This window comes from Penicillium lagena (genome assembly GCF_028827675.1).
Source record: "Penicillium lagena strain IBT 129212 chromosome Unknown utg000001l_segment0_segment0, whole genome shotgun sequence".
NCBI lineage: Eukaryota > Fungi > Ascomycota > Eurotiomycetes > Eurotiales > Aspergillaceae > Penicillium > Penicillium lagena.
Window position 1 is genome coordinate 531,684 of NW_026623222.1, and position 19,162 is coordinate 550,845.

At 51.0% G+C, this 19,162-nt stretch overlaps 9 protein-coding genes across 9 annotated transcripts; 4 read left to right on the plus strand and 5 right to left on the minus strand.

Annotated features, from left to right (window-relative positions):
- Positions 1–126: 126 nt before the first annotated feature.
- Positions 127–1,179, plus strand: N7510_000214 (uncharacterized protein; the record flags this gene model as incomplete). The annotated part of the gene is made up of 1 exon (XM_056972144.1): positions 127–1,179. The coding sequence occupies one exon, from the start codon at positions 127–129 to the stop codon at positions 1,177–1,179; it is 1,053 nt and encodes a 350-aa protein (XP_056837261.1).
- Positions 1,180–1,587: 408 nt separating this feature from the next.
- Positions 1,588–2,790, minus strand: N7510_000215 (alpha/beta hydrolase; the record flags this gene model as incomplete). The annotated part of the gene is made up of 3 exons (XM_056972145.1): positions 1,588–1,871; positions 1,925–2,293; positions 2,349–2,790. The coding sequence occupies 3 exons, from the start codon at positions 2,788–2,790 to the stop codon at positions 1,588–1,590; spliced, it is 1,095 nt and encodes a 364-aa protein (XP_056837262.1).
- Positions 2,791–3,366: 576 nt separating this feature from the next.
- N7510_000216 (uncharacterized protein) lies at positions 3,367–5,258 on the plus strand (the record flags this gene model as incomplete). The annotated part of the gene is made up of 6 exons (XM_056972146.1): positions 3,367–3,469; positions 3,527–3,654; positions 3,711–3,909; positions 3,962–4,736; positions 4,797–4,928; positions 5,129–5,258. The coding sequence occupies 6 exons, from the start codon at positions 3,367–3,369 to the stop codon at positions 5,256–5,258; spliced, it is 1,467 nt and encodes a 488-aa protein (XP_056837263.1).
- A 195-nt stretch (positions 5,259–5,453) lies between these two features.
- On the minus strand, positions 5,454–10,168 carry N7510_000217 (putative glycogen debranching enzyme Gdb1; the record flags this gene model as incomplete). The annotated part of the gene is made up of 3 exons (XM_056972147.1): positions 5,454–5,522; positions 5,575–9,889; positions 9,951–10,168. 3 exons carry the CDS (start codon positions 10,166–10,168, stop codon positions 5,454–5,456), a joined length of 4,602 nt encoding a protein of 1,533 aa, XP_056837264.1.
- A 1,538-nt stretch (positions 10,169–11,706) lies between these two features.
- On the minus strand, positions 11,707–12,162 carry N7510_000218 (uncharacterized protein; the record flags this gene model as incomplete). The annotated part of the gene is made up of 1 exon (XM_056972148.1): positions 11,707–12,162. The coding sequence occupies one exon, from the start codon at positions 12,160–12,162 to the stop codon at positions 11,707–11,709; it is 456 nt and encodes a 151-aa protein (XP_056837265.1).
- Positions 12,163–12,780: 618 nt separating this feature from the next.
- On the plus strand, positions 12,781–14,183 carry N7510_000219 (putative integral membrane protein; the record flags this gene model as incomplete). Its single annotated transcript, XM_056972149.1, has 5 exons — positions 12,781–12,933; positions 12,985–13,089; positions 13,151–13,548; positions 13,601–13,665; positions 13,723–14,183. The coding sequence occupies 5 exons, from the start codon at positions 12,781–12,783 to the stop codon at positions 14,181–14,183; spliced, it is 1,182 nt and encodes a 393-aa protein (XP_056837266.1).
- Positions 14,184–14,552: 369 nt separating this feature from the next.
- On the minus strand, positions 14,553–15,785 carry N7510_000220 (cytochrome P450; the record flags this gene model as incomplete). The annotated part of the gene is made up of 1 exon (XM_056972150.1): positions 14,553–15,785. The coding sequence occupies one exon, from the start codon at positions 15,783–15,785 to the stop codon at positions 14,553–14,555; it is 1,233 nt and encodes a 410-aa protein (XP_056837267.1).
- Positions 15,786–16,680: 895 nt separating this feature from the next.
- N7510_000221 (glycerol-3-phosphate dehydrogenase family protein) lies at positions 16,681–18,237 on the minus strand (the record flags this gene model as incomplete). The annotated part of the gene is made up of 2 exons (XM_056972151.1): positions 16,681–17,914; positions 17,966–18,237. 2 exons carry the CDS (start codon positions 18,235–18,237, stop codon positions 16,681–16,683), a joined length of 1,506 nt encoding a protein of 501 aa, XP_056837268.1.
- Positions 18,238–18,303: 66 nt separating this feature from the next.
- On the plus strand, positions 18,304–19,094 carry N7510_000222 (FAM207/SLX9 family protein; the record flags this gene model as incomplete). Its single annotated transcript, XM_056972152.1, has 2 exons — positions 18,304–18,388; positions 18,598–19,094. The coding sequence occupies 2 exons, from the start codon at positions 18,304–18,306 to the stop codon at positions 19,092–19,094; spliced, it is 582 nt and encodes a 193-aa protein (XP_056837269.1).
- Positions 19,095–19,162: the final 68 nt, after the last annotated feature.

Genomic DNA, 19,162 nt, shown 5'->3' on the forward strand with positions numbered 1-19,162 from the left:
AGACAGGAAGGTAGGTTGATTATGCCATCTGCCAGTCCGCTAGCTCACATCTATCGCAGAAGGTTAAATGCCATCCGTGCCAGTCAGGCGTTGATGGGTGATTCTGGTTCAGTCCCTGGACATAACATGGATTCTTTGGCCAATATCTTACCAAATGATTTCATTTTGAACCCATCACCAGCCCAGCTTTCTGTCGGCAATGAGTCAAGGCTGGACATTCCTGATAACAATATTGGACCTGAAGCTGCAAGCCTTGACTGGGGCTCGCCCTTTCCCGAAGTGTGCACTGAGAATTATATCCCCACGCAGGTTGACTTCAATCTGTTTTCTTATACCGAAAGTAGTGAAATTACCATGTCACGGCAAGAGATCATAGCTGAGCTAGCACTCTTCTTTACGGTATCCTATCAGAGAAATCCGGTCATCCACCTCGAAACTCTGCTCCGCAAAGTCGATTCTGGCGAGCATTTGTCCGACTCCAGCTTTCGTATCTTGCTGCTTTCCATATCGCTACTGAACGAGGCCGGTCAGTTTCGCCAGTGCCCTGCGCGAGGAATGACCCGCCTGGAGGTTCTGTCCCAATCGATTGAGCAATTGAGAGTTACCAACTGTCATTTTGCGGACTGTCCATCCTTGGATGCTGTTTTCGCTTCTTTGGTCTTGTTTATTGCCTACAGCGTGCGAGACAAACACAATCGCGCTTTTCTATATTTAACAGAAGCAATTGGACTAATGGATCTGATTGGATATTCAAGTGATCCGATTGAAATGGAGCGATTCCATCGCATGGAGCGTCTGATATTCGTCACTGAAGCTGCATCCAACTCTATTTATGGAGCCGATAGGAGGAGAATTGCCAGACAACCGCCGAATCTGACTATTGCAGAGCCTTCCGATATATGGCACATTCCAGAAACCCGTCTGAAAGAAATTCCGCTCCCTTTATCAACATTGGACTTGAATACTTTGGACAGACAAGCTATCCATCTCTTGAATGCGATGGCTCGCCTCTACTCTGCTTTAAACATAAACGAGATTACGGATGTCGCGTTCAGAGACAATTCTATGGCCGTGATGGTCGAAGGCAATGAACGAAAACCATCGTGTTTTATTCAAGTAGCCGATGTGGCTATTACCAGGCAATGGCAGCTCGCCTCACACTGGTGGCGTGCTCTGTAAAATAATCCATGTCCACTCCAATCGAAGGCCAGTGCAGGCTATACATTACAAATCATGGGCATGACCGCGATCCAACAGAGCAAATTCGTTGCTCCCGGTTATTGTCGAATTATGGGCCACGGAAAGCTGGCTGCTCTTGCGGATGCCATGCTCAATATTTCTTCTGCTCTTGGGATCGTTTCCAGCTGCTCTTCCCTAATCCGGGATCTAATTGGTATTGTTTCTGAGGCAGACTACGAGAGGTATTTTGCACCGAATCTGAGCCTCATTGAAATTTGCATCACAGAAGTGCCAAGATCAATTGGATTTGCTGATTCAATCCCCCCCGATGCGGAAAACATTGATATGGAACTATTACTTGGTAGCTAGTACTGTAAATCTTCAATATTTGGACTCTCAGATATTCCTCTACTTCATGTTCAACGCGTAGTCTAAAACCCGTGCCTGGTTCCTGAAAAATTGTCTTGACGCATGGGTGGTCACAGGAACGGTGATTCCGTGCGGCACACCTGGTATAATCTCCAGCTGAGTGTCGATGCTTGCATTTCTCAAACGCATGGCATATGCTATGCCCTCATCTCGAAGCCCATCTTGACCAGCCACTGTGATGTGGACCGGGGGGTGATTTGAAGGAGTAGATGCAATCAGCACCGATACGTACTCATGCGAGGATTGTGTACCAGCATACTTATCTGTAATAATGTTTATGAGAAACTGGCTCAAAGCTCGGCATCGAATAACTTACCCCAGAGTTTTCGCAGGACCTTTCCGTGTTGTTCTGATCCACTCAGCGTGCTAGAGCCTCCTATCTTCAATTCCTCAGGGTACAGATCCGGGTGGCATGTCACCGGGACCACCAAGTTGGCATGGCAGATTCGAGACACTTCGTGCTCCCTGGCATCCCGGAGCGCAACGCCTGCGGCTAGATTGCCACCTGCGGAACATCCCCAAAGGCCAATTCTGTCCTTGTCAATCTTATACTCGGCCGCGTGGTCTATGGTCCACTGGATTGCTTCATAGCAGTCGTTGAGGGGAGCTGGGAACGGATTTTCTGGGGCCAGGCGGTAGTCAACGTTGATTATCACCGCACGCAGTTCAGACGCGAAAAAATCAGCTACCCCTATGTTTAATGATCAGAAATTGTTCTTGTGGGGTCATTATTTCATTACCTTCGTCCACATTTGGGAATCCATGAATCCATCCACCACCGTGGTACATAATCAACGCTGGTCGAAGGCCAGAGTCTTTGGTCTTGGGAACGTGAACTTGAACTGCAAATTGACACCCTTCCCCATATGCGATCGGGATCGTCTCGGACTGTACGTCCAATGTGATCCGAGATCTTGCTTCTGTGGCGGGAGCCCTCGGCCAAGTCATGTATTCTTCGACGAGCCATTTGCGCATCTCAATATGGTCTCCCGGGTCAATGGAAAGAAGAGTCGATGCCGGCAGCTTGGCTAATTCCTTTTCTTTTGTCAATCTCGACTCGAATAATGGAAACCAGTGGCGAGAGCTATATATTACTTGCGCGTAGTTGACATCCATTTGTTCAATGATGTTCGGGGCATGTTGTGGAATGCCCTCATCTTGCTTGTTCGCAGTTGCACTCATTGTTTCAACTCAAAGTCCAACGGCTGGAAGATGAATCGGTTTTCTTTCTGACAGATAAAAGAAAAGACCATCAATCCATAAAAAGCCTTTATGCCTTCTTATAAGGAAATCGGATTGTTGATTATGGCCCCAAGACCTGGTACGTAAGACCATGTACGCCGTAGACGGTAAACGAATGTTGAAGTGAAATAGTTATTGCACCCCACAGGTGTTTGACATAAGGATGTGACCAGCTTTTTTTCTACAATCTCATCTCAGCAAAATACATGGTGCCCATTCCTGGGCTTTTCCCCGTCCGCTTCCAATAGCTACCTCGGAAGCATGCTCGGTCGAAAGCTCGGAGAATTAGACTACGGAGGATCCCGATTGGCCCACCCCGGAGTACATAGACCTTTGAACTACACAGACGCCAGGATCTTCTCCACATTTCCCCGCATGAACACCAAATCTTTTATGCTATTCCATGGCGATGGGGTATTTATCACCGGTACTTACCTCCTGCAGCTTCGACATTGCTAAGGCTCAGCGCCAAAAAAAAAAAACCGGAAGAAAACTGATATTCAAGGTCAGTGCATCATGACAGCGAAAGACTTCAAATCTTCTGAGGAAGAATACGCTGCCCATAATGCAACACTGCAGGCGCATGAGATGGGCTGGAACTGGAAGATCGTCATGAACTGTAGGGTTCCACCTGGCATACTGCGCTTACCATACTAACAGCTCAATCCACCTGCAGTGATCGTTGTTGGTCTCTCGCTCGGTCTTTTCGGCTATGATAACGCCTTCGCCTCACCACTGGTGTCCCTGCCGCTCTTTGTAGAGAAGTATCAAGGTCCAGGATATGACGGTAGCCTTGTTTTCACGGTATTAGAGGCACCTCTATTGGGGTTACCATGTTATTCTTCTAACAATATTCAAAGGCGCGCAATCTCGATTTAGTGATCAGCGTACCTCTCGTCGGCGCAGCATTCGGTGCTTTCTCTGCCATTCCTCTGCAGCAATATCTCGGGCGTAAATGGGCCTTTCTCATTGCATATGGCACGATGTGTATCCCCGGCTCGATCCTGCAGCTTTTTGCCCCAAACATTGGCGCCCTTGTTGTGGGCCGATTCTGGAATTGTTGGTCTCTCCCACCCCAACCTGTACACAGGTGTTGACAACTCCAGTTTAGATTTTGGCATCAGTGTCGTCACCAATATTGCACCCATCTACCTATCGGAACTTGTTCCGGCACAACTCCGAGCCCGAGCAGTAGGCTTTACTATTGCAGGGAGTGGTGCGGTATCCGTCATCGCCACTGTCGTTGTATGGGCCTCGGAGAAGCTTAAAGATAAAAGACAGTATATGATTCCATTGGGGATTCAGGCAGTGGCACCGGTTATTTTACTGTTTCTGTCACTGTTTCTTACTGAGTCGCCTACCTGGCTGCTCATGCACGGCCGTGACGAAGAAGCGAAGAGAAATCTGACTTCACTACGCGGCGGTAATGCTACCCTCGCTGAAGCCGAGTTAGGGGTTGTCAAGGTCGCGCTGCGATCAAACGACGAGCGCAGAAGTACCGTCAAATGGTGGGAAATTCTCAAGTTAGAAAACCTGGAGCGCACCATCTGCTCTGCAGCGCTGTTATGCCTTTCTCAAGTTGGCGGCCAGATTCTTGTCGGCACCTACTCGACCGTCATTTTGGTCCAGAGTGGTGTGGCCGATCCCTTCAAAATCACTGTCATCATCTTCCTGTTACAGTTTGCCGGGACACTTGTGGGACCATTGCTTCTGGATAAACTCGGGAGACGGACGGTTGCACTGCCAGGATACGTTCTCCTTTTGATCTTGGATATCGCGGCCGGGGCTATTGCATGCGCGGGGCTCTCGACCAGCGGGCAACAGCTGGGGCTTGCTGCGCTATGCATGATCTTTTCATTTGTGAATTCTATCGCTTTTCAATCAGTGTACGTGTCTCTCGTTCCCCCCGAGTCTTTGAGAGGGGTTGATTGACTTCTTCGATACAGGATATACGTCCTCCCAACCGAGATCCCAACCACAAAGCTACGCGAATCAACCATGACTTGGTCTGTATTCTGGTCATACTCAACGGCAATTATGACCACCTTCGCAGTTCCGCAACTGACAAGCGCCGATGCGTGAGTTTCTCCATCGCCCTCCTGGCTTCTTCAGTGCCGACTCTTGACGTCCTCGAGTGTATAGTGCGAACCTAGGAGCCAAAGCTTTTCTGGTATTTGCTGGCTGCATGCTGATTACCCTTGTGTTAAGCTATTTTTACCTGTAGGATACTCTGGCCCTCTTACAATGAAACAAAGCTACTGACACCGATTTCTCCTAGGCCCGAGACTGCGAATCGAACGCTCGCCGAGATTGATGAGCTATATGCGGCACGAATTCCCAAGCGAAAGTGGAAAGGGTTTCAGACGACAGGCACTACCGCATTAGACAACGGGCTGGAGATTTCATAAGAGAGACAACTGGACATGAAGGACATCTACGGAGGACAGAAGACTCATATTTGACAAAACAATATATTCTAATTCAAAATGCAACAACAGAAAAACTTCCATGATCGTGTATATAATGCAAAGTATGCCGTGCGCAACTCATAAAACATCGTGTCCGCGTCAAAGATGCAAATTACCGAGCAGTAGGTATGTAATTTATGCAAGCTTGGAAGCATCGTAGTATAAATCAAGTAGGCAGCCTGCAGACCAGGCCTGAGTAGGCGACTAGAACGACATGTTAGCAATCTAATTATCCTATCGCTTCAAATCAACTCACCGAATCAGCGCAATACTCTCCATTTTTGTTGGTCAGCTCCGTCAAGCCCTTCCACGGACTTTCTCGTAAAGCCTTCTTGCAGCCATCAAGTCGGCGAGTGACCTGCTGGAACGCCTCGGTGCGTTCCTCGGGAGTATTTCCGCGGCTCTTGAGATCAAAGTATAGGAATGCACGAAGGAAGTAACCACGTTGCCAGACCCACTCTGGACCTTGGTGGTAGTTGCGTCCCTTGGAAGTGGCGAAGTCGGTCGAGTCCTCGGAGTTATTGTAGTTTGGCCGATAATTCATGTCCGACGGGTCTAATGTCGCCATGCCGACAGGGCCGAGAATGGCAGGCTCTGCAATTGCGAGAGCTTTGAGTGCGCGCTCTGGGTTGAAAAGCGAGGGTGCCACAGACATTGCAATGGGGAAGTTCGAGCGGAGCTGGTAGTCCTCGAAGGGCTTTCCGGATTTGTACAAATCTTTGTAGATGCCCCGGCGGTTGATGATCGCAGGGTCGACATCATACTGACTGTCTTGCTGGGGATCGACAGGGATATGGTAGCAGCGCTCGAAATTATCCAGGATCTTGTTGGCCCACTCAGTAAAGGTAATGGAGCTGCCATCATCAATGTCGACACCTTTGTGAGGATAGAGGTTGGAATCGTGCAGCTCGGAAACCCAGCGGAGAGCGCTGAAGACAAGACCGGTGATCTCAATGGCAGCACCATCGCGAGGAGTTCCGGGGAATCCCTTGTTTCCAGCCTTCTCACTCTCTCCCATCTTGTCTTGCCAGGTGCCACAGTTGCTTTGACTGCCACCAAAGATAATACCGGTGTCCCAATCCACCTTTATATCGATCTGAAAACCTTCAGACTTCATCTGAACATCGAGGTCTGGGCCAGCATTGTATTCTCGAAAGGACATGCCATGGGCGTGTCTCTGAAACACCTCTTGGATACATTCCAGAAGCGTTGGGGACTGGGAATAAGCTCGCGAATCGTCGAATGGGAACCACGTATCGTCATATGGCAAGAATCGTCGTGGGACCTTCTCTTGCAAGATCTCAATGCCATTTGGTGCCATCTTCGAGTAGTCCTGAATGGCTTGCAAGAAGAACCAGACTGAATCCCTGGAATTGTATCGCGGTAGCTTGCCGCTGCTCAGCAAATTCGGGATCATGCCATGTTTGAGCACACTGGCAAAAGCGAGAATATGCTCCTTAGCATCGTCGAACCGCCCAGTGCAAAGGAAGAGGCCGCGGATGGAGATAAAGACATCTCGGCCCCAGCACCGTGCCCAATCAACAGCAAAATGGGGCAGTCCTGCTGCCAGACTCGGAACGTGCTTGGTAGGCCACAACGACGCCGAATTCACATAACCCGTCTGTTGGACGCTGACCATTGCCAACTGATGGATGAACTCTTGACCGTGCCGCACGTTGTCGCTGAATTGGTGGATGCTTCTCTTCCACGCAGCGTTGTAAGCAATCTGTAAAATGATGGCGAAATATCTCGGGAGCAGGAAGCTAGGCAATCCGCGGACAGCATCGAATCGCTCTCGCAGCCAAGTCGCAGGTTGAAGCAGGGCAACATATCCTTCCTTAGTGGCCATCTTTTCCATGCGTCCAACCACATAATCCAAAGCCCACTGCCCTTGTCGCAGATGGTTGCAAAGAGGATGAGCGAGTTGGTTGTACTTGATTATATCTTCAAGAATGCTCCACCAACCCTGAAGTCCAGCGTAGACGAGCGGGCCATGTTCTGGAATGTCGTACACTCCGTCCTGGCCGCCGCTAGAATCCCTCTCTTCGGCCTCACAGCGATAGAGCACAAAGTTCAAGTCGATCAAGCTTAGCTTCGAAAATGCCTCATCGGCACCACTTGCGAGGTAGTTGTCCAAACCAGCAACACGCTCAGTTCCAGGAATCCAGGTCTCGAAGAGAGCAATAGCACCCGGGGCAAAGGGGCCTAGCACGGAAATGGTAACATCATTGCCGTTCTCCTCAATCTTGGTAGCCTCGATGTCACTAGTGCGGCTAGGAAGACCCTTTAGGTACTTGTCGTCGGCCAGAACCTTCTCCCTTGTGCCCTCGTCTGCATCGACCTCCAGTATCCAAGATCCAATGTGTTTCGCCCGGGTTCCGCTAATATGAGTTGGGGGTAAGATTTTACCGCTATCATTGCCCGGGAACGCGGTATGTGCAATCAAGAAGACTCCCTTTCGGGTCTTCGGATGGACCCTGTGAACGGTGATGAATTCACCATCATGATGGATATGGGTTTCGTCATAGCCCTCGACACCCATCATGGTGTGCAGCTCATTCAACAGCTTCTTGACTCCCCCGATACCCCCTTCGCCAGACCCTGTTTGTAATTTGTCCACTTCGGAAAATTTGGATGCATATTGCCGTTTCTCATGAACGAGATCGACAAGCTTGGGGTATATCTCATCATATCCCATCACACTGCCACTGGCAGAAGCACACATGGCAACGAGAGCGGCATTCGGCAGAGTGTCCCTTGCGTCGCGTTTCTGGGCCGGTACTTCATTGTCGTGGGTGCAATCCATGAAGAGTGCTTGCACAGGACATGGCCGAATGTGCGTAACTTGCTCATCAGCAACCCCTGTCTCAATAGAGTGGCTACTAGCAGACGGCAGATCCATATCAAAGCTTCCTATGGGACGTCCACCATGTCGGTGGACCAGACGACTTAGCTCTGCCGTGCTCCAGGCCTGCATTGCCTCTCGAATTAGTGCATTGATTCCGAGACGTTTGACGAACACATAATCAGCCTCTTCGGAGCCAGTGAAAAGCTCCGCGAAGACAGTCAAATCAGGCCTCACTTTCCGTGCTTCGTCAAGCAAGTATTCAGCGACTACCAGGGGTGTTGAATGGCAGTTGTCAATTCGGAACCCAGAGAAGTATTTAGCCATCAACTGCGTATATCGGGTCATGAATTGCCAGAGGAATGGACTATCCTTGGGCGAGTTGCCATATCTCAGCTTGACACAATCTCCCCACACAATAACCTCCCGGCGTAGGTACGCCTTGGAGTCGGGTCCAGCGTTGTCGCGCATCGCGTCGGCGTTCCAGATCCAGCCATTGTTTACCAGAGCAAGAGCTCTTGGACTGTGCTTCTTGGTCGTTTCATTGATGGGGAGGCGAGTGAAGTAGGACTCGATCAAAGGAGAATCTTTGGTGACGGCACCCAACTTGGGGCCATGACCGTCGATCCGGAGGTACTTGATGCGATTGAAAAGTTGATCCATCATATCCTCCAAGTCTGTATCGAATTCCTTGTAGAAAGGCAAATTGACTTCATCCAGTAGCTTCAGCAGAGATGTTTCAACTCCTGGAAGGTCTGAGGCCGACGCGTCGTAACGACCAAAGAGCACAGTCAGAATAGCTGCGCCGAATTCGGGGTCCACCTGACGGGAGAATCTCCCCAGAAGCTGCTTCGATGTCGGAATTCCATGCTCACGGGTCACATTGGCTTGCTGTGTCAATGTGCCTGCCTTGAACTGCTCAGGGTCAAGATGCTTCCACTGTGGGCTTGTGAGATCGACTTGGGCACTGGACCAAGCGTCAAGAATCTTCTTCGCGTCGGCCTTAGGGTTTATTGCGTAGAACTCCCACAGACGAAGCCCATCGATGACTTCCTTCCGCAACACATTCATGACCTTCACCAGATCATCCTCCGTCTTGAACTCAGTTGGTAGACCTAGGCTTTCCAGGTCCTCGCCGAACTTGAGCAGCGCCGTGTCCAGCTCCAGGGCCGATTCCAGCCACGGAGCCGTCTCCACGCTGTATCCGGACTCTGGGTGTTCTTCTAGCCATTTGCTATTATTCGCAGTGTGGTTCCAAACGACATCGGTCAACGTCAAGAGCCCGTATTCGGATTCCATCCGTGAGACCAACGATGATACATCTTTCTCTCCGTTGGGAAAAAGCTCAGAGTCGAACGACAGCTGATCGAATATGCTATATGGCGAATTGGAGCTTCCCCGTTGCATCAGGGGCGTGAAATGGACCATATTGTAGTTCCGCTGACTGATTCCATGGAGATGTTTATCCCAGTCGGTCGGATACTGGCCCATGAACTTTGAAAGAACCGAGAAAATCGAAAGCGCATTAAGAGGAAGATCATTTCCACGCAGAGACAGCTTTGGCGACACATCAATGTAATGAATAGGCGTCTGAGTCGGTTCCGGGGTAGACACACGGTCGACCGAGAACTCCGGCAGCGGCAAGAAGCTCGTATAGAAGGCGAATGCGCCCGCGCAGGGGACCGGGATGTCGATCTGGATGTTCTTGCTGAAATGGGGCTGCAATCTACTTGCATCTCAGCAACCGCGATGTCTCGGTACATTATTGGGCAGAATGGAGGCCGTACCTGAACTCTCTGAACGAATGGCGGTCGAATGCCTTGCCCTTCTCGGGGATGTTCACCCACAGACTGCCTTGGCGGCAGATCGAGCTGGTGCCCTCGATGATAAACCGGAGCACGTAGTGCGGGTCGGTCGGAGGTGGAAGATAGATGTACCCTCCCGGCACATCGGGAGAGCCATCATCCTTCAATGGAAGCAGGTAAACCTGACGGGACGGGCCCATGGTGCAGTCCTACTGTACTGAAGAAGCGATTGGGCGAAAGCAACAGCCTCGGCGTTCACAACTGGAATCGGAGATCACCAGCGTGGGCAGGGCTTAGAGAAATACCGCGAGCGGCGAAAGAATGAATCAATTCAAAAGGTGGAGAGCAGAGCAGAGAAACGAAGGAAGCAAGAATGTTGGGAGGGGCGAAGAAATGATTTCTCCCCCTCGTTCCTGGGTTGGTCTGGCCAGCCGGTGACATCATGGACGCACGGACGGACGAGAGCTCTAACTATAGATCGATCATACATAGTGGCTGCCACCCCGTGACCTCCACATCATTGTGGCCCTCGACCGTCGCTATGCCTTGGCTGGCAAACAGCCTAGCTTTCATTGTGACATATCCTCTATTAATAGTTGCTAGGGGGATTAATTGAGGGGTAGCGAGAGAATGGACGGTCTGAACAAGATGAATTCCACAACACGAACGACCCATAGTCAAGAGAAAATTTACTCGCGCGACCAACATACTTTAGTCACAAAATTAGCTCAATGTAATGCTGCTATTAGTCAAAACGAAATTCAATCCCATAGGAACATGCTCGGCAATCTGTGAACTTCACGAATTAAGGGCAGCTGGGCCGCGGTGTTCAAAAACACCTTTTGTCTAGGTGATAGGCAACCTATTTAGTTTCTAATGATGAACAATCGCACCGAAAGCTTCCGTGTACTATCCTCCCTCCGTCATGAACCGCCGTCCCACCCGATTCCTTTACTGTACTCCAATTGATCGAGGTATTGATCTAAAGGTCGACAACCGAATCTTGCTACGAGCCCCTCTAATATTCGGCATAATAACATGAGACAGCTGCCCGCCAATATCTGGGAATCCCTCAGGTCGCACACTAAAAATGGCTACTCGCGCGCTCTGTTCCACGCTCCTCATTGGCGCTTACCAGCCCTTTGTTGCTGAGGGCCGTAGGTTATGCCTGGGTCCTATTGTCTCCATCTCAACGCCCCGTTGGAAGCGTGATTGTGAGCAGAAAGTGGACCGCTGCCATACTGTACCTCTCACTCTGAATAGAGAATGGTTACAATACAGGAATGTGGACCAAATGTATTTAGTCTGCCTGTTTCTAGCTCTCTTTTCCTTTTCTTCCTCTCTCTAGTGTGAGAGTCCAGTTCAAAAAGGAAGAAGAATTCTATGGCCACCTTGCATTGATAACACGATTTCTTACCCCTGAGACCGAGACCGGGAATTCAAACTCAAATTGACTTTATTAAAGTTCGTCTTGTTCCTGCTGCAATCAGCCCAATGCTAAGTGCCGATTCAACGGCAGAGAAGCATGCGAACGTAATCATTATGGATGCCGATGCTACGACACTAACGTAAGGAGGATGCCAGGAACCCCGACCGCACAGATACAAAAATTACCCATTTCACCACGAACGATTGTTGAATTGGTCCTGCTGTTCAGTGTGCTAGCCATTATGGGTTATATGACTGCAGTACGAAGCCTGAACGTGATTGTTGGCAGGATTGGTATGTGTGCGAGACTCTAGTCGAAAAGGCCTAGTCCCTGCTCCAGTACGCTGTTATGTAATTGCCGACCTTGGGGAGATGGGAGAATTAGTGGTGGGGCGACGCATGGCAGGTGTTGTGGAGACCACGTGCAAGTGGAACAGTAGGGCACAAACAGGTAAGTGAGACGGGGGGGGAGTATGATGGGGCGCCGAAAGGGGCGTGTATTCCTGGTCGATCTCGCCCCCTTGCCAAGAACATCGCAGTAAGCGGCAGCTGCTATCAGGGGAATGGGCTTGGCGGAAGATGGCTCGTGTGGACGCGCGAAGTCGGTGATGCGAGGCATCGGTAGTTCGAGGTAGCCGGCGGGACGAGAGATGAAACCGCTGGTGCAATGCCGTTCTTCAACACCGACCGTTCGGAAAACCCAGGAGTGGATGACAGCGATAGAGTGGGGCTCAATGGCGTTGGGATTCGAACCATTTTCCGTCATGGAGGTAACTACTCAGGCGTAACTATCATCACCTGGTTATTGCCGGTTATTTCTCAAAGAATCAGGGAATTCCCCCCGACTGGGCAATCCTCGTATACGAACCATACAACTACAGTATTACTACAGTATTTAGTATGCTGATACTTTATTAACCATGTTGTATAAATACAAAAAAGGGGGGTTTTCATGCAGCATACACATTATGAAACCGCTAAATTTTAGCGCGCTGCCAAAATGCCTAGTGGGTCGTGCAAATTTCTTGCCAGGTTTGTAAATGCAGCAGGGCAAGGAATTAATTGCTAGAATGTCTGTCAGTGAATTCGTTGAAACTATGTATCTCCACGGGCGAAGACATCTCCTTGACGGTGCGACTTCTCGTTTGTAACTCTCGCGAGGCCTGGTTTCCAGAACCATGCCTCTCGCCGATCACTTCTTCTAATTTGCTGTGGATCATTAGGCTTTGGCACCTGGTACGCGCTAGACTTCCCTGAGAGTTCCCACCGAATTGATAATCAACGGCCTGGCAGGGTTTGTCCCGGTTTCCTGCAAGACATTTAAAATTTCCTTCCCCCGCAATGTTTCCTGCCATCCTGTCCGTACCTGGCCTTCGTTGACAGCATGACAGACGAGGACCAAAGGGCCCTGGCCGTGAAGACGGTTGCGGCCGTCTTCATGTCGGTGGCATGTTTATCGGTATTCTTGCGTTGCTATGTCCGTGGTTGGGTGGTCAAGGCGTTTGGATGGGATGATGGGTCGATGATTTTGGCATTGGTAATTATTTTCTGGTTCGGATGCTCAAGTTGAAACAAACTAATTGTATAGGCATTCTATGTCATGTTCGCCGCCTGTACGATCGGTGGCACTTTGTACGGCACTGGGCATAAGTTCGAGCACCTCACAGCATCTGACCGGGTGATTGCGATGAAGGTAAGCATTCAGTTTGCTAGATTACTTTCTCAACCCCCCACTAACTTTTATATTCGAATAGTATTGGTGGCTTTGCGAAATTGCTTACTGCTTCGCCTCGATCTTCTGCAAGATTTCTATCTGCCTTTTCCTCATGAGAATCACCATCAGAAGACTCCACATCTGGATAATTTACATTGTTATGGTCCTTACCGTCCTCGCAGGATTGGTGTTTATGTTCCTGATGCTTCTACAATGCAAGCCTCTTTCGTACTTCTGGACGCGGGCTGCTCTGGATCCTAGCATTGAGGGCTATTGCATCAGCATCAACATCATCATCACCATGACATACGTGTACAGTGCATTCGCAGCGCTGTGTGATTTTACTGTTGGGATCTTGCCCATTTTCATTGTGTACAAGCTACAAATGAGACGAGAGATGAAACTGGCTGTGGGAGGCATTCTGAGCATGGCTTGCGTGTATGTCATTTCTGGCCAACAATCTTGGGAAGATATAGCTAACAATTCTCAGTGCGTCAGCAGCCGTGGTTATCAGGCTTCCATACGTGAAAACATTTGCCAATCCTGAGTTCCTCTGTCCGTTACCTGCAATTTCTTCCTGAAACCGCCGTCAGCATACTAATCAGCCCATAGATGCTACCGTCCCGATCGCCATTTGGTCGAATACTGAGGCTGGCCTTGGTATCACCGCTGGTAGTCTCGCAACCCTCCGTCCTCTATTGCGTGTTTGGCTTGGCTCTCACGCCGACTCAAAATATCCGTCTGGCTTCCCGAGAGCATCTGCGTCACACAACCGAGGTAATTCGGGACGGCTGATACCATTGGGGTCAATGGATGAGAACCTGCATGGAGACTTGAGACCGGATAAATTGGCTGTCATGGTGAACAGTATCGAAAGCCGGAGAGACGGGGAGAACACGACCTCATCTAGTCCGAAAAGCAGTGAAGAGAGGCTGACTCTTGACCATGCGACACCCTCCGATCAGGAAAAGCTGGAAGTGGGTATTCATCAAACATTCGAAGTCACGCAGACGACGACTGTGAACAGGAATTATGGAGAAGGGTCTCATCGAAACGTGAGGGAACATGTGTAATTAGTCTTGTAGTGCGCGATGAGCCAATGAGCCAACCTTCTGATCAAGCAGATTCTCAACTTCGACTTATGATAGGCCTTTTTGAAGGTGGTGCTATAAAATCAATGTTTAATAGTTGCAGGTAGGGTGAGTACGAAGTTGAGATTGGTCAGCACTTCGCTCGCAGAAAGACAACGATCATGGATTCGGAAAAAGGTGTGAATGGATGTGTTGCCGCAGGATTGTTGAAGATAGATGGTATAGTTCGCTCGCAGTTGCGGCCTGTAAACGACCCTTGTATCGGGTGTTCAAGGTAGATCCCACACCACGCCCCCTTGTGTACATGTGTGTATGATAAGAGAGAGAAAAACGGAAGAGGGCTGGCTATAGCTAAGCGAACTCTGCCCCAATTTGGTTGAGCATGTCGGCATGATCCTTGCTATAAGTGTCACCATCTCTGGCGATCACTTCACGCACCCAAGGCCCCCGAGGATTAAATGAAGCCTTAAAGGGCAGGGCCCGCATAACCAGGCCGTAGGTGCATGCAATAGGGTCAACAGGGATGGGTTTGCCCGTCTCCTCAGACAGGCCGGCCTTGATGTCGAATGACCAGAGAAGCTGGGCGACGATGACCCAGATAACATTGCGGGCGAAATACCGCCCAGGGCAGGTCCGTCTTCCATAGCCGAAGACGGCAGGGGGGAGGGCTTTGAGCGTTTTGCCGTCCTCGTCGAGCCAGCGATCTGGGATGAAATCGTCGGGTTCAGGGCCGAACAAGGCCTCTTCCCGGGAGATTGTGCAAACGTTGGGCACAATAACAGATCCCTTGGGAATGGCATATCCATTGAAGGTAATCTCCTCCTTGTTCAAGTGAGGGACGCCCTCGGGGCCAACGGGCCGCCAACGGAATATCTCTTCGACAATAGCCGTGACGTACGGCAGGTTGGGCTTGTCATCAGGAACTGGGAGTCGGTTGCGCCCAACAACGGCATCCAGCTCCTCGCGCGCCTTGGCGACGAAAGCCTGGTCTTGTGTGATGCAAGCCACTACAAACCAGAGCAAGCTGTCTGTCGTGCCGTCCAGTGCGGCGTCAATCATGGTACCAAGCTCAAACGCTAGCTCGTGCAAGGGCATATCCAGGCTATCCTTGTCGACAGTCTTCTTGAGATGCTTTGATATATTCCAGGCGTCCGACTCCAGGCCCCGCCGAAAGTTTTCGTCGCGCAGATCATACTTGGTCGTGTAGTGATTCTCAGCCTTCGCCTTCCATGGGGCCAAGAAGCCGGGCAGGTTATTAAGCATAGGGAACTGGTCAACAATGTGCGCGTCAACCTGGACAAACTCGGAGAATTCGTCGTTGAGTTTAACAACGGCGCGAAGCACCGGGTCGTTGTAGCCTTTGACACGGAAGCCATACAGCAACGTATGGATGATGCTAGCGACTGCGCGCTGAAAATGTCCTTGAACATTAGCACCCGCGCCGCCCGCATTTTCCAGCAGATCGTGGATCAATTGCTGTGATTCCAGAGTCTGGAAAGGAAGATAGGCGGCTGCCGGTGTAGCGTTTAACACAGAGACCTGTAGCCTCTGATGTTGTCTGAATTGCTCTGTGTAATTCATCATGAGGATGTTGAGCCCTTTCAAGGCCAACTCTGTGGCCAACTGCAGTTCGGATTAGCTCATATGGCACGTCCAAAGTGAGAAGAGTAGAGTCTTACAAAAAGACGCGGTCGGTCTGAACATATAGCTCCATGCTTCGCTAGGAGGTTGTGGGCTACTTCAGACGTAGACAAAATGATGACGGGCTGTCCAAGCATATTGACGTGAACGATGGGCCCATACTGCTTGCTCCATTTGTGATACGTCTTCCAGCCGTGGGACGTGGGAGCTTGGTGAACATTGCCAATTATCGGCAATGGCTTGGGGCCCGGTGGCAGGGGCAAAGACGAAGTTGATTTACGCCGCGTGACCATATACACGCCTATTAGCAGCCCGACAATGGCTATGAATGTTGCTGAATGCATGATGATTGAAACTGGAAGAACAAACAACCAGATCTCTCTAGGGTGGCGGCGATGGAAGTAAGTTCATTACCCTAAATGGGTTTCTCTAACAAGGCCTCCCGTCTGGGGCTGTTTCTCGAAGTGACAGAAAGACGCTGGTATTGGGTCCAACATCATGGTTATTTTTGGAGCTGTAATACATGACCCACTCACCTACGGAATACGTCAACGCAGTTGACAACTGACTGGCATGATCAGATGCATACATTGTGGTACACTTGAATTGTTGTTGTATGCTATACGTACATTCGTGATTCAACTATCTACAATAATATATGATGCCCCTATTATAGCCTTGCGCTAACCGTCAGAGCATCATCACCATTCTCGCCTTGCGATTGGACAGAGAGAGAAGTCTGGGATCGGGTTTCAGGAGGGCTATAAAAGGAAAAGAAAATCCAGAGGATCGCTGATTAACACCACAGGCAGACCAAAGGGAAGACACGATAGGAAAATTACCGCTCGATGTACGAAGGGATGTCTGCGACCGACATTTTGCCTTCCAGGATTCCTGAAGGGGGGTCAGTACGATAGGACACATAAAATAGGATGGAAGACCACTGACGGTTAACAGCAGTGAACAGAGGGAACTGGTCCTCAATGCCCTGCTTCTTCAAGAATTTGTTGACCTCGGCGGAAGTCAAAGTGCCCTGGAGCTTCTGGCCGTTGAGTTCGGACTTCTCAACTTCCTCGATGGGCTGATTGCGTTCGACGCTGAGCTTGGCACAGCGGAAATTCCGCCCACCGCTGCAGCTGGTGATCAGGTCGGCGACACCAGCGCTCTCTTCGGTGAAGGTGCGGGTGTCGATCGTGGCGCCGAAGAACTTCTCGCCAAAGCGCACCATTTCCAGCAGTCCAACCCGCATGACGGCGGCCTTGGCGTTGTCACCCCAGCCCATGCCATCCACCCAGCCCGCAGCCAGAGCGACGACGTTCTTCAGGGCACCGCTGATGGACACACCAGCAACGTCATTGACCACCCGCACGTGGAAGTAGTGGCGGTGGAAAAGCGTCTTCAGCACGGCATGGTCGATGGGTGGGTACTCCGACGGCAGCGCCTGCAGCTTCACCTGCGAGAACTGGCCAGAGGTGTCCTTGTGTTCAAATTGCACCAGGTCGACCTGAGAGGCATTCGGGGATCGCTGAGGTGTAGGCGCCTTGGAGTCCATGGGCGGCGGGTCGTAGGCCACACTCGTCTCGGACCATTTCTCTTGAGCCACCTCGTTCGCAATGTTCGCGCCGGACAGCGCACCGCAATAGATCCCAAGGGTCTTGCCGATCGTCTCTGAGAAGAGGTTGATGCCTTCCTCGTTGACATCAACACCCTTGATGCATGAGATACCACGAGCATACGGCAGGATCTTGCCCTTCAGCTGCTCACAGGTCTTGATGATGAACTGGTGCGGCAGGTTGAAGACCAGGATGGTGCTGTCCTTAACGGTCTCCTCCAGTGACGGGTTGGCGTGCAGGTTGGCCGGCAACGAAATTCCTGGAAGATATTTGACGTTCTCATGGATTCGGTTGATCACCTCGGTCAACTTCTGGGGAGAGTTTTGAGCGGGATCGTAGTGCTTGGATGTCTTGGGGATCTCGACGTTCTCCTCGAACACCCACATTTCCACCTTTTCCTGGAAGATGTCAGAGTTGGCCGCCGTGTTTTCGGCGACGATCTTGGCGATCGCGGTACCCCTGCCAAAAGATCAGTTGTGGAAAAAGTTTTCCTCGAAATCTCGGACGCACCAGTTGCCGGAGCCCACCACCGCCACCTTGTGCTTTCGCTGATACGGACCGAGAGATCCCATGTTGGATGGCTGCTTCGAAGACGTCGAGTGTGGTCGGGAAAGAGCTCGGTCGGCGAAAGGCGGGGACTTAAAAGGCCGTAGGGATCCCGACGGGGGCGAACGGGGTGTGGTGAGTCGGCGGGCCTGGTTCCCGGTGGCTAGCGGCGACCGAGGCAGGAGGGCTGTGGCACTGGGCGCAGGAAAGCGAGTCCGACGATAAAGGCGCAACATCCACGAAAAGGTGGATATGGGAGCCCCAACGATGCCCGAGTTTCGCCTGTTGCCGCACAAGATCTGATGTCACCGGACCCGAAAAAGGTCGGGAAGCCTAGCCGTGGAGCTCGGCGGGGATTCGTTAGTACTGGTGCGAAGGCGATCAAACGTCAGTGGATTTCCTTGGTCGCAGGGGATTTGCAGGGCAACCGACCAGGGACCAGGGCGGTGAGGCTCTCTGAGGTAATGGACCGACAAATTTCTGGATGATCGACAACCACTGTCTGCACATGCGAACATGGTAAGTCCACGCTGCCTCTCCACTACGACCCGGTTCATTCTCGTTGCTCATTATTCTCATTCTTCTCTTATCCACAGGCTCCTCATCGCTCGGTCATGAAGAAACCGGCCCCGGGCCGAGGTGCCCTCCCTCCAGATCGGGCCCATTCAACGACGACTTCCGCACGAGCAAGAAGGACAAGCGCCAGATCAAACATGCGGCGTTGATGTCCAAGATCGAAAAGACCCAGAAGCCGAAACGCCGTCGTCCGTCGAAAAAGCTTGCAGCGAATCTGGAATCACTGGCCGATGCGCTGCCAGAAGCCGAGGAGGCTGGCGATGCGTCGAGTCAAGTGAATGTTATCAAGCAGAAGACCTTGAGGCACAAGCCCGGGGCCATGAAACAGAGGGAGAAGCTCGAAAAGGTCGAACGGGATCGATTTGCAAAGAACATGGCCCAGATGTCTAACCTCGCACCACCTGCCAACGCTGGGTCCAACCCGGATACGAGTGCGACGACCAGTCGATGGTCCGCCCTGCGGAACTTCATCTCGTCTACAATGGAGCAGCAGCCGGTATTCAAGGCGAACAAATGAAGTTCGATGTGGACAGCAGTCATCAGTTACACAACACGCCAGCCTCCAACCACCTGAGGGCGGTCTCG